Raw genomic sequence first — 16,751 nt, forward strand, 5'->3', positions numbered from 1 at the left:
GGGTAATTAGTAAATTTAAAGGAGAATTTATTTTTTTGTAATAATTTATAAAATGAGTCAGTAAACTAGTACAATTTAGCAGGTTAAGTTAGACACATCAAAATAGGTTGATCGGAGCTGAGCATGACTCAAGCTTGGTCAGTCCATTTACTTGCCATGTCATGTCAGGTTGAGCTTGGTCCAATCTATCACATGACTGCTTGACACGGGTCAAATCCTAGTTCGGTCAAGCCTAGATCCATATGGGGCCAAACCCATTTTCTTATATAATAAAAAGTAAAAAATATTTTTAAAATTTAAAATTATTTTTTTTAGAAAATAGTGTATATATATATTTATATTTTATTTAAAAATTAGATATATTTAAAATTTTCCTTTTTTATTTTTAAAAAATAATTATTTTTTCTATTATTGTTTTTTAAATTTTAAGTATATAAGTTGGACTTGAAACACAGATTATGTTCACCTTGAGTTCATATTAGGTTTAGTGCGGGCCTTGATCGGGCTAAGTCACCGTGCACTCTTTGATCGGGCTAAGCCACCGTTGCTTAGTTCGGCTTGTGACATGCTAAGATGGGATTAGACACAAGACTTCATGCTAACCTATGGATAAATTATATTATATCTATTCATCTCTTTATAAACAACTCTTAATCAATAGTTAGTTAATCTAATCTTCCAAAAATAAAATTTATGGAGATTGGGTGACTACCTAACAATATTAAAATTCAGGTGAGGAGGAATAAGGAATAATAATTCAATGCACAAACAAACAAAAGAGTGAAGCCAACAAATATTTTTTTTTAAAAAAAACATAAGAAAGATACAAACGTGTTACACTCCTAAACTTCTTTATCAATTTAATTAATTTAATTGATAATAGAAGTCCTTTATTTAAAATTATTGCACATAAAATCATTAAAAAATCTCCTTTAAAAATTATTAAGATAACACTCTCTTTGTCCTTTATTTCAAAATATTTTGATCAAAGTTGTATTTCTAAATTAGAACCACATTAGTAAAAAATGCATTAAGAGGTATATATAATTTTAATAAAGATAAAAGCAATAAAAAAGGTAGCGTTAAAGAGTCGAACCATATTAGTTTTATTATACACAACTTTACTTAAGAGGTTCTTTCAGCAAGGGTCGTGACTCAAAGGTTAATAAAACAATTCAATATTTGAATTTGAATGAAAGAAATATCCTAAAAGTCTTTGCTTAATACTGATTAATTTAAAAATTTGATTCTATAAACTTTTTTTATTCATAAAAGATAAATCAGAAATTATTTATAATGAATAAACTATTAATTTAATAATTTTATATCAACTGTTTATTAATTCGTCGAAACTCAAATTTAATTATTAAAGGTCCATGCAATACTATTTTCCTGGGGGCAGTGGGTATAAGTTATGTTTCTACGGTATTTATTTAAATCTGCATTTGACTAGGAGGCCATTTAAGTCATTTCAGTTCTAAAGTAATTGGATGGGGTCCGTCGTCGCAGTGAACTGCGATCGGAGTCGCGGAGTTCTTTTCCACTCGTGATACTGCGGCAGTGATGGGGAAACCACTAAATCCCTAGTCCTTCGAGCTCCGGGTTTCCATTTCCACGGCGAAGAAGCCTTCGCGATTACCGCATTTGGGGGCTGGAGCTGGAACGTCAGGCCGTTTCCGGTGGAGGTGAATCGGAGGGGAGTAGAGCAAAAGGGTTTCTTGTTCGCAGTCGGGTGCGGACTTCACTGTGGCTTGCGAAATCTGGCTTCGGAGGCCTAAGCCAATCGCATTGGGGATTCCGTTCGAGAACAGGTAGATTGCGACTAATAAAAAGGACAAGAAAAAAAATTGCCCGGGGTGAGGGAAGAAGACAACTAGGGAAAGGGAAGAAAGGAACAATAAAAAGAAACAATTGTGCCCAGGGAGTGGGAAGTGGGAGTTTGGCGGAAGCTGAAGGAGAGGAATTTTATATAGGAATAAGGAGTTTTTTAATGGCAGCGAATCTTGAGCTAAATCCGCCACGCAACCCCTCTGGGAAAGCGATTTTTCTCAAAAATATTGTAAGTTTCTCGCTTAATTGTGCTCCGGTCGCGGAGGAAGACGAGATTTTATTATTATTATTATTATCTTGCCGCTAATTACGTTGCTTCCACCCAAATCTCAATTCTTGAGTTTAAAGATGAAATTTTTTTGGACTTTTTAATACAGAGGGGAATGGGAGAGAGAGAGGAACGAGCCCTGGTACCAAATCGCAACTGGACTCGCCAATGCTCTCCATTTTTTAATGGAGGAGAGAGATAACAGAGAAGAAAACCAGAGAAGAGAGAGAGGCGAGCTGGCTGTCTCCCTCATCGCCATTGGAATAAGCGAAGTTTTCCACCTTTTAAGAAGGTCTTAACCACGCCTTCATCCTCTTTCCCGCAAATCAACACAAGAATTGATGCCATTTGCTTGGAGCTAAGCCAAGCTAAACCGCAGTTTGGACGCACCCCTGCCGCAGAGTGAGAAAGCAGATCCAAAGGTTGGAATTTTGCCAAAGGTTGGTGCGACTTTGAGTTGGAAAAAGGAAGTGGGCACTCATGGCGGGCGGAAGGAAGAGCACGTGGTGGTGGAGACGGAAGGCGGCGGTGGTCGCCGGGGTGGCGATTGCGGTGAGCGTGTTCCTGGCGTCGCACTGCTATTTCCGGAGGGAGAACATGATCAAGGCGGAGGAGGCGCTGGTGAGCATGTGCGAGGAGCGTGCGAGGATGATCCAGGATCAGTTTGCTGTAAGCGTCAACCATGTGCATGCTCTCGGCATCCTCATCTCCACATTCTACTACCAGAAGCAGCCCCCTGCCCTTGATCAGGTGGGACAAGTACAGGGCTCTGTCATTATTAATTTCCATATTTTTGTCCAAATATTCTTCTGTTTCTCTTGTTGGCGATCTTTTAGTTCCTTCTTTTTTTTTTCGTCTCTTTTGGAAGCCTAACGATGGAGGCAGAGGTTTATACTAGTCTTTCTCTTGCTCTTTTGTTGTCAGCCATGTTTGATGGTACCTATCTCAGTCCCTTTTTTGTGTATTAACCAAGACATTATTCTTCTGTCTCCTTTTGTACTGAGGCTATGCCAGAGTATTTTCAGTTACTACCCATTTATTTGGCAAAAGCAAGATTCTGGTCTCTCCACCAAATAAATTAGGCTGTTTTGGTTCTATGGGTTTCCTGGAGGAGTATTGTGCTTGAGTTTACTTGAGTTTGAAACTTTGATTGCAGGAGACATTCACATGCTGCCCGTGATTCTTCGTGCAGGAAGAATGCTTAACTATTCCATATTGTTTAAATCTGTTTTCTGTCTTACCTTCTTGAGTATAAATCTCTTACCTGTGGTTCTTCCGTATAGGAAGAATACCTTACTTGTCTATATTAGTTAAATCTGTTTTCTGTTCTAGCTTCTCGAGCATTGTGCTTGAGTTAACTTGAGTTTGGTTGCAGGAGACATTTGCATATTACACTGCGAAAACAGCTTTCGAACGACCTTTGTTAAATGGGGTAGCATATGCTGAGAGAGTTGTTCGTTCCCAAAGGGAAACTTTTGAGAGTAGGCAGGGGTGGACCATCATGACCATGAAAAGGGAGCCATCACCCATGCAGGATGAATATGCTCCTGTAATTTACTCCCAGGAGACTGTATCTCACATCGGCGCACTTGATATGATGTCCGGCGAGGTTTAGCACTTGATAACTAAGTTATTCTGCTGATGCCTTTGTTCCTTTGGCTTTTGTTGATTCCTGCATCTTTTACAGGAGGACAGAGAGAATATTTTACGGGCTAGGGCGACTGGGAAAGCTGTTCTTACAAAACCTTTTAGGCTTCTTAAGTCAAACCATCTTGGCGTGGTTTTGACCTTTCCAGTATATTACGCAGGGCTTCCTGAGGATGCAACAATAGAACAACGCGTGCAAGCAACTGCAGGGTGAGATAGTTGCTTATATGTGTACTTACAATTTGTTTCAATGCTGTTTCCCTTCGATTTCTATTTCCATCTTCACTAAATGCTATCTTATTTATGGTTAATTCCTTCGGGTATTTAATAGCTAAAGTAGATTATGATTTGCCGTATTTAATAGATAAAGTAGATTATGATTTGCCTTGTGTGAAAACCTGCCTAACAAAGCTGAAATTGTCAAATCTAGCCCATATCAATGATGACATTCATTTGTCCTGAATGGGTTTAGAATTTTTCCATATCATTCTACAATAAAAATAAAAAAATATATCTAATTTCCCAATAGAATGGATATTGCTAGCAGCAACATAGCCAACTTAGATTTGAATGGTAGGAGGAGATTCAGGTTGCTGCCAAAAAGTTAGGAATCACAGCTAATTGTTGTATTGCATATATCTAAATTTCCCTGTGTCAATCTGTTAATCTTGTATTAGCAATATTCCTTTATCATGTTCTGCTAGATACAACCCACTTTTTATAAGTTTATCTTCAGGTATATGCCCTTTGCCATTGTCGTTCACCTTGACTTTCTGCTTAGCAGATATCTTGGGGGTGCATTTGATGTAGAGTCACTTGTGGAAAATTTATTGAAGCAACTTGCTGGCAGTCAAGATATTATGGTAAATGTTTATGACATTACCAATGGTACTGAACCCCTGATCATGTATGGACCTCAAAATCCAGAGGGTTATATGCCTCTTTCACATTTCAACATGCTTGATTTTGGAGATCCATTAAGGAAGCACCAGATGCATTGCAGGTTAGACATTACAAATTAGTTTACACATGCAATTCCTTTTTTTGTTCATGTGTTTCATGCTTTGCCAAAATAATGGTGTCTTGTGCAGGTATAGGGTAAAACCCCCCCTTCCATTTTCAGCTATTACAACCCCATTTGGGATTTTTGTGATCATCATGCTAGGAGGTTACATAGTATTTGCTGCAAAAAATCATTATGACAATGTTAAAGAAGATTGTCGGAAGATGGAAGAGCTAAAATTTCAAGCAGAGGCTGCTGATGTTGCAAAATCTCAGGTATGACATTTCCTTTGGATCATGAAATTCCTCTTACGTTCATATTTCTAATTTCTTTCCTTTTGCTAAATTTACAGTTTCTTGCAACTGTGTCGCATGAGATAAGGACACCTATGAATGGCGTGCTAGGTATTGGTCCTCTTTCAGCTGACATTTTCTTGGATTTAGATTATCTGCAAGTGTTTAAACTGACCATTAACAATTCTTTTGGAAGGAATGTTGGACATGCTTTTGGACACTGACCTTAATTTAACTCAGAAGGATTATGCTCAAACGGCTCAAGTTTGTGGCAGAGCATTAATTTCACTAATCAATGAAGTTCTTGACCGGGCAAAAATTGAAGCTGGCAAGTTAGAGATTGAGGCAGTTCCATTTTATTTGAGGTCAACCCTTGATGATGTGATTTCCTTGTTTTCTTCAAAATCAAGAGAGAAGGGCATTGAGGTAAAAGCCCACATCCCTTAGGATAAAGCTATTTCGAGTAATTCTACTCTCCTTTTCCAAGATTTGGTGATTTTATGAATTTACTGCTTGCTAATTTCTAATGTGTTGGCTGATTGCAGCTTGCTGTATTTGTATCTGACAAAGTTCCAGAAGTCGTCACTGGTGACCCTGGGAGATTTCGGCAGATAGTAACAAATCTGGTGGGAAATTCAGTTAAAGTAAGTACATGCATTTTTGTTTTCTGCTTTCTATTATCTTTTGGCATTCTCTGCCACTAAACCTTGTGGGAACAATTGATCCATCACTTTGCTTATGTCCTGTTCATAAGACCTTATATTCTCATGCAGTTTACTGAGAGGGGCCATATATTTATCCAAGTGCATTTGGCTGAGAACTCAAATCTAACGATAGATGGAGAAGTTTATGGTGACTTACATGGGGAAACACAAGAAGATAAACTACAAGTTGGTTCCTTTAATACTTTAAGTGGGTTTCAAGCTGCTGATGCTAGAAATAGTTGGGAGAATTTCAAGCTTCTTGTTTCAGATGAAAAATTATCACCAGAAGTCTCAGCAAGTGAAATGACGTCCGAGAAAGCTGAGGAAAATGTCACTCTCATCGTCAGTGTTGAAGATACAGGCATAGGGATCCCATTACGAGCCCAGGATCGTGTCTTCACACCTTTCATGCAAGCCGACAGCTCGACTTCCAGAAACTATGGAGGAACTGGTATTGGCTTGAGCATTACTAAATGTCTGGTTGAATTGATGGGAGGAGAAATTAGTTTCATCAGTCAATCAAATCTTGGAAGTACATTTACATTTAGTGCCGTTGTCAAAAGATGCAATAAAGATTCAATTATAGATACAAAGAGAACTCCTGAGGCTCTACCTTCTGGGTTCAAGGGAATGAAAACTTTTCTAATTGATGGAAAACCAGTTAGAAGTGCTGTGACAAAGTACCATTTGAAGAGGCTGGGCTTAGCTATTGACATTTCAAGAACAGTCAAGTTGGCACTAATCTCCTTGGCTAGATGTAATGGCAGTCTAAAAACTAGGTATGCCCCAAAGTTTGTTTGTCTGCACGCTATTGAAGGATTTACTTTTTATGTAAAGGTGTACTAGTACTGCTTCAGATTTCTTGATTCAATATTGTGGAAAGTGCCCTTGATGTAGCTGCTACCACATGAACAAAATGATCTAGCTGTCTCTTTATTAGCTACTACCTCATGAAATAATGATCAAGTTGTCTCTTTATTAACTTTGGCACGAACTCTGATCATGTGGGATTGTCTCATGCCTTGTTTGTGTGTTACATTTTCATGTACCATCATCGGCATATTTATAAATCAACATTGTAATCCTTGCTTCCATCTGGTGACCAATTTAGATTGATAGCGTGCCTACCTACATTTGTTCAAGTAAAACCTATATATATTTTTAGTGTGTCACAACCACCTAGATAAGAGAAGTGACCTGCTTAACTTCAAGATAGTAGTAGCTCAATCATGAAACTTTAAGCTCCCTTTATTAGCCAACGCCTCACCGTGTGGCACTATGGAACTACACGAGGGTGTTAAAATCTTCCATACTTTAGGCTTGGCATTTCCCTCAAGATTCAAAACCCAAATCTTTACCCAAAATTATCCCTAATTGACAACATTTAGTGGCTGCGCTATCATACAAGTAATCCTTTCCAAACACTTTATCATGCTTAGGATTAGGTATGCTTTAATATCTTTTGTCTGCATGGCTCACTATTTTGAACCTTGGTTCAACCATCAAAGCTACTAAAAATTCTGCATTTGGCCATAGCTTAACATGTGGGACTAAGACTAAAGTGTCATGGTAACCATTCTAATTTATTTGAGTCAATACTTTCTATTATTACAAAATTCATGATTTTGTTAACATGTGTTTTTCTTACACCTCAATTATCATTTTGACCAATTCTTCCTTTTTCCTGTGATTATTGTGTCCAGGAGACAACCATATGTTATATTTGTCGAAAAGGACTCATGGTACACTGGCATGGATGTTCACTTGCATGATCAGCTGTTGTTGCTCAAGCAGAATGGTTGCATTCTAGAATTGCCAAAGGTCATACTTTTGGTGGCCCGTGAATCTGAGAAAGCAAAAACATGTTCCTTCATCGATACTGTGATCATGAAACCTCTCAGAGCAAGCACTGTGGCAGCATGCCTTCAGCAAGTGCTTGGTATAGAAAAGCCACAAAAGGAGATGTTGAATGGTCTAGCTAATCTGCATACCCTATTAGCAGGGAAGAACATATTGGTGGTTGATGACAACAAGGTAAATCTTAGAGTTGCTGCAGGCATCCTTAAGAAATATGGGGCGAGGGTGGAATGTGCTGAAAGTGGGAAAGATGCCGTTTCACTCCTTCAACTGCCTCATAAGTTTGATGCTTGTTTCATGGATGCTCAGATGCCTGAAATGGATGGGTAAGGACCCAATTTTTATTTTTCACTTGATTAACTCTCTAGAAAATCTTTTAAGCTTTGTGTTTTCTCATACCTACATAATGTGTCCATATGGACTTAAATCTGTATCTACAGATCAAACCTAGATTATGACCCACCAAAAAGCAAAAAAAATTCATTTCTTGTATATTTGATGATATCAACAATTCTATAATGCTAACTATTTTAATCTTATAAATCCCCGGAGGCAAACTTGTAATCGACAACAGAAAAGCTAGATAATAATCCACCAATAAGCTCACATAGAGGTTTAATTTTCAGATTTGAAGCAACTAAGCTTATACGGTTGGTGGAAAGCATTGCGAATGAATGTAGCAGAAATGAAGGAGCCTCTATATACAGGGAGGAACCTATGGCGGATGAATGGCACCTGCCGATTCTTGCCATGACTGCTGATGTGATCCAAGCAACATATGAGAAGTGCATGAAATCTGGAATGGATGGATATGTCTCTAAGCCTTTTGAGGAGCAACAACTTTATCAAGCAGTTGCTAAGTTCTTGGTACCAAAATCTAATTTGGATCTATGACAGATTTTTCTACTGAAAGATCTCTTATGTGGGGCATTGTAGATGCAACAAGATGACAGTGTTAGTGTCAATAGTGGTAGAACAGCCTCAGAAAGGATACATTGTACAAAAGAGTATGATGGGCTCTGCGAAATGTCGACCATTTCAGGTGTCGGTGGCAGGAAATGTTTGCAATTTCTTACTCACTCACTTTCTCATTCTTTGAAAGAAATGTATATTTTTTTTGTCTCTTCCAATTTTGTGATAAAATTAAGACATTCCTTGTTCGACTTAAGTCCTTGTCTTGCTTGAAGGGGATAAAAGAAACCAGAGTAAGAGCGTCATTAGGTTCGAATAACTTAGTATTATTTTGTTTTTTGTTTTTTGTTTTGTTTTTGCTTTGTAGAATGAGAAGCTAGTGACAGCATCCAAAGTGAATCATCTAAAAGGAGATTTAAATCATCAAAAGAAGCAATTAAAGTAACACTCCTGGTAAGCACAACTTTACTACAAGAAATGGATTCAATTAAGAATTCAATTTGCATTTTTTTCATGAATCTTGGAGGATTATGATTAGATATTTTTTTGTCATCCAGAAATGAAAAAAAATGCATGTTTCTCTTTGAATCGATTATTTGCAGTTGTGGATGGATGCAACCGAGCTCTACTGATTTAGATGGAGTTCTTCTAACAGAATTCTCCTTGTTCAACCTAGAGGTATGAAACAGATTTTTTTAACTGAATGCTTTTTTCCCTTAAACAAGAAGAAGTTCAACCATAAATCATGATTTTGTTATATTTTGTTTTCAATCATGATGTAAGATTTAGTATACCTGATCGTCGCTTTTGTAATAATAAATTTAGCTCCATAAACCTTCATCCTGAATTCTCCTCAAAGATTTAGTAGAATGGAAGAAATCATCCTAAAACCTATGATTTATAACGAACAATAACAGTTGGAATTATAGGGTACCAGCTTCTAATCTTCCACCCTCCAGTTTCTACTCAGAAAACAAATAAAATAAAATAAAATAAAATAATATCACAAAGCCCATCCAATCCACCTAATTGCTAATAATAAATGTTTCACACTTCACAATAGGTTTCAAATTCTAAAGATGCATTAATTCATAGTTAAAGCTCCTCGACATCTCAATCTGATGAACTATTGTAAAAGAAAGTAGACATCCTATTGATGTTGGTGCATGCTAACTTTGTAAATTAGTAAATAAATAAAATTGGTCATTCCTTATGGATTACTCATCGAGTTTAGAAAATTCAATCATGCTGAAAGCAAGTTAGCCCTGGCTGTTGAGAACACAATTTCTTATATAATTTCCTCAAATTTAATTACTGAAAAGCACTGAATGTGTGATCCCATGGTTTTATAAACCCCTGTATTTTGTCATCTCATTAAGACTAGCAATTAGTTCAAAAGAACCACAGAGGATGAACAAGAGGAAGAGATTAGAGGAGCAAGGGTTTTTTATCTTCCCCGGAAATCCAACTCATTTCAGTGGCTCATTCCGAGAGAACATCGAAACCTTACTTAAGTTTGGGCATCTTGAAGCTTTACTTGGACATGGAGATCAACTGCAATGCCATTCATTTCAATTCCAACTCCATCAGCATAGTACTAAACTTCTTGTCTTGGAAGAGGATGTCAAAGAGCCAGACTCTCAAAGATGTCATTATTGTCATTTTGCCGGTACAATATATCTTTTCGTAGTGTAAATGAGTAGCCAATTAGTGAAATATAAATTATTTGTGCAGGTTGGGGCCACCACATCATTCGTAGCAAGAGGTTTCACTTTGTGTTGCCTCCATCAGCAGCACTTCAAGCTATAAGCCATCATGTTGCTAGAGACTGGCTAAAGAAAGATAAATCAGGGTCGGTGAAACCATCGAAGACAAATTGCATCTTGATGCATGGAGTCATGCACTCGAATGGTTTTGGACACTTGGTAGAGATCAATAATGGCTTTCAAGGTGGTTCTCATTTCATTTCCGGCCGCCAAATTATGGACTTGTGGGACACGATTTGCTCAGCTTTGCAAGTTAGGTACGTATCGTCTTCTCTTCTTTCTTTGAGAAATTCTTTCGGAGAATTCATTGGTGTTCTTGAAAATTTGAAGAAAGGTGAGCTTGATTGACATCGCGATGAAGGGGGAAATGGAGCTGAGATTAGTCCATGGTATCGCTTACAGTGAGCCCTGGTTTGGCAGGTGGGGATACAAATTTGGCTGCGGAAGCTATGGTGCCACTACCCAAGAGGTTTACCGGCATTCTCTACAAGTGATACGGGACCTTCCTCTTTGTTGCCTCTTGAGTCATCATTTGATCTCGTCCATTATCATAAAATATCAGTCGTTCTCTGAGCAGATCCTGTCGACTCTGAGCGATCTGTTCAGGTTCATGATTGGTTTGCAGTGCTCAAGTATTACAAGGTCAGTATCGATCATTCAGATGTTACTATTTTAAAAGGCCACGCTGCACCAAAATGATGTTATTGAAAATACTACCGAAAATGCTTTTTCTTGTAGTGCAAAGACACGCCTCGCTCCAAAATGTGCTCAACATGCCATGGATTACTACTGCCAAGAGGCCATGACCAAAACTCCACCGTGCCGATGGTCTGGAAAAAGAGTCGCAATGGCAGCGCGAGTGATTGTTGAAAAGCTGAAGAACTCTGGTCTCCAATGGGTCACTAGGCAGGCGATCAGAGACGCAGCCCGGGCATATGTGGGCGACACTGGCTTGCTAGACTATGTTCTGAAAACACTGGGAGATCGAGTTTTTGCAGGTTATATTGTGCGCCGCAAGGTGAATCCAATCACCCGATTGCTCGAGTACTGTGTGGAGGACATCTCGAGGACGAGGGACCAGTGTGAGAACAGATTCCAAGCGCGGATCATGAGAGACTTGTTGTGCTTGTACAGATGCATACTGAGCACGATTCCGAAAGAAGTGAAAGTGGTTCTGAATGCCAAGCAGCTGGTCAAAGACTTCAAAGGTGAATTGCGAGCTAAATATTTGATTGTGGGAGATGTAAAACACCATATTGAAGGGGAGATTCGTGAAGGCGACAATGTGTTTAGCATTGTGGATTGTGACACATTTGCGGTTAAAGAATTCGAACTTGAATCGCGGACTGAAGATTTGGTCGTGGAAGATGAAACAAGCAATATTAAAGTGGAGATTCATGAATGCAACAATGAGATGAGCCTTGCGGGTTGTGACATGATTATGATGGAAGCGAGAAGCGTTCTTGATGCTAAGTGCTTGGTCAAAGACAATGAAGTAGAATTGCAAATCAAAGATTTGGTCGTGGGAGATGAAAAAGGAAATATTGATGAGATCAACATTGTGAATTGTGGTGGGTGTGGTGTGAAGGACGGAGAACGGACGATATGCTGCAACATTTGTGAAGATTGGGAGCACACGAGGTGTGTGGGAATCGCTGACGAGGAAGAAGCTCCTAGTGTGTTCATTTGTGGCAGATGCGAGAACGAAATGCTCACATGGCAAAGCCTACAAGTGATGCTATGAAGCTGCAAGTGTTCATTCGTATAGATTGATGCAAATTTAGCTATCATTTGGGTATCAACTCAGCTACTTCTTTGGGAATGAACATGGTCATTAGCATAGATGGACTATACGATGGACCAAGAATATTTATAAAAAAAATGAATGAAAAAGAGGATTCAATAGATATTATTTTACAATTTTCATGAATTTAACATTAATCCTTACTTTTATTTTAAAATTTAAATTTCTCTTTATATTTTTTTTATTAAAATATAATTTTTCTTAGAAGTGAACGACTCAACCGATGATAAAGAAGCAAAATTATATAATTTTTTTTTTTTTACTTTTTATAAAATTATAAAGTATTGACGATTGATAAATATCATTAGCTATAAATTAATGAAATAAAATACTTATTTAAAATGATTAAAGATAAATCAAAATGAAATCATGATTAATGATTAATTAGCTTACAAATGCAAATCCAAACTCAAACTGCTGTCGCAACTGGACTCGATGCGCTTCGGAGGAGTTAAGAAAGAAGACGGGCCGCCGTCACGCGCACTGCCGGCGCCGCCTTTCTCTGGTCGACGAAGAGGCGGTGCAGCGTTGTCACGCCGGAGGGTATGCAGCGCCGGCACGATCCGTGGCAGCGACGCTGCGGTGGCGTAGAGGAAGCGGAGTTCGCCGGCTGTCGTCCAGGACAAAGGAGGCCAGAAGTGGTGGGAGCGGGCGGCGGCGGAGGCATGGTGGCGGAAATGGAGGTGCTGCGCCGCGCGCTTGTGCGCGTTCTGGTGGCCGCCGAGCGCCTGCGAGGTCGGGAACTTGCGGCCGCAGTAGTGGCACTCGAACTTACGCCCTCCTCCGGCGGCGGGGCTCGAGGGCGTGGCCTCGCCGACGGTAGGGAAGTCGATGCCGAAGAGTCGCAGGGCGGAGGATGTGGTGCTGGCGGCCTCCGCTGGCGGCAGGGTCTGGGGCAGGAAGGGCAGCTCGGAGAAGGCGTCGAAGGTAGTTGCCTTGTCCCATGGCAATGGCGGCGGCGGCGGCCGCGCGCCGTCTCTTGCTCGACCATATGGTCCATATCACCAATTTCTAGTAGTGGGAGAAGTGTGAAAAATGTAATCATTGATGAGATCTATTTAAGCCCTTTATTTCTTTATTAATTAAACTTGTTTAATTGTAAAAAGGATATTCCCGTCAATACCTTACATTTTGTAAGATACTATTTACGTGACTTGAGTAGCTTTACCGTTGCACGACCCTTCTTCAATTAATTTTTTCTAATTTTAAAAAATAAAATTGAGATTAACCTAAAAATACAATTCGATGAACAATGACATACTATACGGTATATTTTCACACGAAGATCTTCGAATGCATGCGAAGATCTATATATCAATTTCAATTAAGCTGGCGTATGTTTAAGCACTTGGTAGAGTATAAATTTGCTATGTTTATAATTCATAAGCTTCTCGCATAACTTACCATGTTTACACATTGTTCAATTTTATACGAAGTTTCTCTACACTATTGTTTTACATAATCTGATACGGCGATAAAGATGGATTCCCTAAGAATAGGTTATGATGTGACGATAAAGGGGGGCCTCGTCCGACACGGGTCAACTATCGAGGTAGAGGTTAAAGTCAACATGGTTAATGCCAGGGTATCAAAAGACTCACCTATAGTGTCTGAGAGGAGGTCGACTGCAACGGTCGGTCGGACGAATCAATGTCCAATCGACAAGAGACTACAACGACCGGTCAGGTCGATCAGTGTTCGAGCGGGCCAACCGTTCAGCTCGGGCTAATACGGTAAGACAGTCAGACGCTCAGTGAGAAGTGGCAATATGCTGAGGAGATCGAAGAGCTTGTCCGATCGGGAGGGACAAGCTACTACGCCCAACCACTGCACGGAAGAGCAGCTGAGGCCAACAGAGCAAAGGAGTCATGACCGAGTGGCTATCCTGCTCGGCCAAGCAACGAGATCATTGTTATATTTGTTGATATCCTTGTGGGAGATAGTGCTGCTAACACGAGGCATGGTTGATAGGCGGATCGTACATCGGAAGCTTCTACTGTCTTGTCAGGGATATGCATATGTATTAAGGAATGGTGTCAGAGGTATTTTCCCGACAGGTCCTTTCATAGGACACATTGGAGAACGTGTTCACACTTCAAGGAGCCTGCACGTCACCCACCAGAGCTCTATATAAAGGGAGGGGAGGTCCAAGCATTGACACAGGTACGCGTTATTACTGTTTGCGCTTGCATTATTGTTGCTCCACTTTCCTTTATAGTTCAGGTGATTGACTTGAGCGTCGGAGGGACAACGCCGGAGACTCCTTCCCTGGCTCGACACTAGCGTTGCTTGTTTTGCAGAGTGGGATGCGGTCTATAGCCAGTCAGTGCAGCATCCACATCCCTAACTTTCCACCTCCCCGTTTTCTGACAGGATTAGATTAAAATGGGGCAGATCGACTCAGGTGGCAGTTTAAGTCAAGAAGAAGTTAAAGATATTAACAATATTAGTGAGGTGTCCAAGCTGGCCGTAGGGCCGGTCCGACGTGAAGGCCCGCCCAGGCCTCCTGCCAGGACCGACCTCCTATCTCGACTCACGTATAGAGTTGCATGACCAACTATCTTAGCCGAGTGGGGAGGATGGCCGATCAACCATCCTTCCCAATGAGCAGACAAGGTTTCGCCCAGCCGACCGCCTAGCTGATCGGATCTAAGGGTCAATCGAACATATGACTTTGCGATAAAATGAAGGGTCGAGTGAAGAATGAATAGCTAGATTGCATTTCGTAAGGTCGAGCTGACGATCCACCGGCTGAGTGGTTGCTGGTCTGCTCAACGTGGGCCCTATAGACTCACGTTGTCGTACTCTTTTGGAAGTTTGTGCTGCTAACAACAGAGAGTGTCCTATAGGTAAATTGTAATTTAAAAGCTTCTAGCCTGTCATATCGTAGAAATTTACGTGCTCGCTTAAGGAAAGGTGTCAGAGACACTTTTCGATTTGTCTTTTCTTAGGAAGGCTTTGGAAAACATGCATATACTTTGGGATGCGTGCATAGGTACTATAGTGACACTATAAAAGAAGGTCTCCATCTACAGGTGAAGGTATGCGATGCTCCATTATTCTACACGCTCTTTGCTATTGCTTGCTTCTACTATTCTCTTCTCCCAAATCGAGCACTGACTTTAGCGTCAGAAGCCAACTCTGACGACTCCTTCTCCGATCCGACACTAACACTCTCTGTGTTAAAGGATAGCATAGAGTCTTCATCCAGTTAATAGCAGAACCACGTTCCCAGCTGACCATCTTCTTAGTTTTTAAGACAGGATCATAATCTAAATTTTAATGATATAATTGGGATCTTAACATAAAATCATCGTGTTTATCTTTCTATGTGTCGATTGAATAAGTTACCTATGTGTCGATTGAATAGGTTGTCAAGCACTATCAAGATAACATTATGCGAGCCCGAATCATGCACTAAGTTTCAATACAAGTGGTTGGGATGACGTTAAATAATAGAAATGTCCAGTTCACTACGATATAAGATCGATAGATCGACAAACTACTAGATCATTGGATTGAAAGTTTATAGACTTGAGGTTGATGGGGTTTGTTTGTGTGGTAGATAGTGAGGTATGTTGTGTGGATGAGAAGGGAAATTAGGGTTTGGTTGGTGGCATTGGATTCTTTATGTTTGTTTGTTAGGTTCTTTAATTCATTGTACTAATGCTGTTAATTGTGGTCCATTGTAATTTTCATTTAATGATTAGAAGGGTGAGCTTGGAGCCAATGATTTCTTAAAATATATTTCTTATTTAAATTTTTATCATAAAATATTAATATTTGTATACTATTAGGCTCAATTTGTTTGGTTTGCACCCTACACTAAACCTTGAAACTGAACTACGTTGTACAATTCATGTAATCCAAAATGATGAAAAGTATTTGCTACATGTATAAATATGCTCAAATTAAAATTCAAATAACTTAAATTGAACTTGAATTTAAGTCATTTTGATTTATAATATAATTCTGTTCAAATCAAGATTCGAGCAACTTGAACCAATCTTGAGTTTGAATTTCATTTCGAACCGAGCTTAAGCCATAATCGTTTATATTTTAGAGATTTGAATCAAATTCAAATATCATATTTTTCAAAGTTCAAACTCGAATATTAATATTTTTATACTATTTAGTTCGATTCGATCCATTTGCATCCCTACACTAAACCGTAAACTCTATATCATCTAAATTACACACTCAAACAACACAAATCTCTCTCTCTTTGGGTTCCTTGTGCATTGATTCAATTAACTAGGTTTTGATGTCTTAAAGCTTCTAATTCAATGATTTGTAGCCATGGTGGTTGGTGAGAGGACCAAAGTGCTATGAAAAACACAGAGAGTCAAAAGAGAAAACAACAAGAGTACCACGGAAAACAAAGCAAAAACTTACAGGTCAGCGAAATTAATTTCATGTATTATGTTTTCAGGACACTTATTAATGTTGGTCAGACATGAAACAGTTTGCCCTATTTTATTTTGGGTAAAAACAAAAGAATCTTTACAAACGACCCTTTTCATTTATTATTAAAAAAATGCTTCATCTGCCCATTTTACTTTCCTGAATTATCATTTTTTTACGATAGCTACGGATTCATGACGATTATATAATTATAATAATTACGATCCCATAGATATTATAATTATATATTTATAGTAATTATA

The 16,751-nt window shown here is 39.2% G+C and overlaps 3 protein-coding genes across 4 annotated transcripts; 2 read left to right on the plus strand and 1 right to left on the minus strand.

Annotated features, from left to right (window-relative positions):
- The first annotated feature begins 1,515 nt into the window (after positions 1 to 1,515).
- On the plus strand, positions 1,516 to 8,967 carry LOC122056575 (probable histidine kinase 4). The gene is made up of 12 exons (XM_042618584.1): positions 1,516 to 2,059; positions 2,208 to 2,848; positions 3,474 to 3,707; positions 3,786 to 3,955; positions 4,530 to 4,748; positions 4,837 to 5,023; positions 5,101 to 5,152; positions 5,238 to 5,467; positions 5,587 to 5,685; positions 5,815 to 6,524; positions 7,449 to 7,928; positions 8,229 to 8,967. Exons 2-12 carry the CDS (start codon positions 2,579 to 2,581, stop codon positions 8,494 to 8,496), a joined length of 2,919 nt encoding a protein of 972 aa, XP_042474518.1. The 5' UTR covers positions 1,516 to 2,059; positions 2,208 to 2,578; the 3' UTR covers positions 8,497 to 8,967.
- LOC122056576 (PHD finger protein PERSISTENT TAPETAL CELL 1-like) lies at positions 8,907 to 12,200 on the plus strand. 2 transcript variants are annotated; one of them, XM_042618586.1, is made up of 6 exons: positions 8,907 to 8,967; positions 9,117 to 9,192; positions 9,894 to 10,183; positions 10,249 to 10,537; positions 10,611 to 10,922; positions 11,019 to 12,200. In XM_042618586.1, the coding sequence occupies exons 3-6, from the start codon at positions 9,925 to 9,927 to the stop codon at positions 12,022 to 12,024; spliced, it is 1,866 nt and encodes a 621-aa protein (XP_042474520.1). In that variant the 5' UTR covers positions 8,907 to 8,967; positions 9,117 to 9,192; positions 9,894 to 9,924; the 3' UTR covers positions 12,025 to 12,200. The 2 variants fall into 2 exon arrangements, with proteins under 2 accessions (XP_042474520.1, XP_042474521.1); XM_042618587.1 differs by having other exon boundaries at positions 10,701 to 10,922.
- Positions 12,201 to 12,473: 273 nt separating this feature from the next.
- On the minus strand, positions 12,474 to 15,327 carry LOC122054943 (zinc finger protein 8-like). Its single transcript, XM_042616355.1, has 2 exons — positions 15,257 to 15,327; positions 12,474 to 13,062 (listed from the first exon to the last, which is right to left on the minus strand). Exons 1-2 carry the CDS (start codon positions 15,325 to 15,327, stop codon positions 12,474 to 12,476), a joined length of 660 nt encoding a protein of 219 aa, XP_042472289.1.
- Positions 15,328 to 16,751: the final 1,424 nt, after the last annotated feature.

Source organism: Zingiber officinale, chromosome 3B (genome assembly GCF_018446385.1).
Source record: "Zingiber officinale cultivar Zhangliang chromosome 3B, Zo_v1.1, whole genome shotgun sequence".
Classification (NCBI taxonomy): domain Eukaryota; kingdom Viridiplantae; phylum Streptophyta; class Magnoliopsida; order Zingiberales; family Zingiberaceae; genus Zingiber; species Zingiber officinale.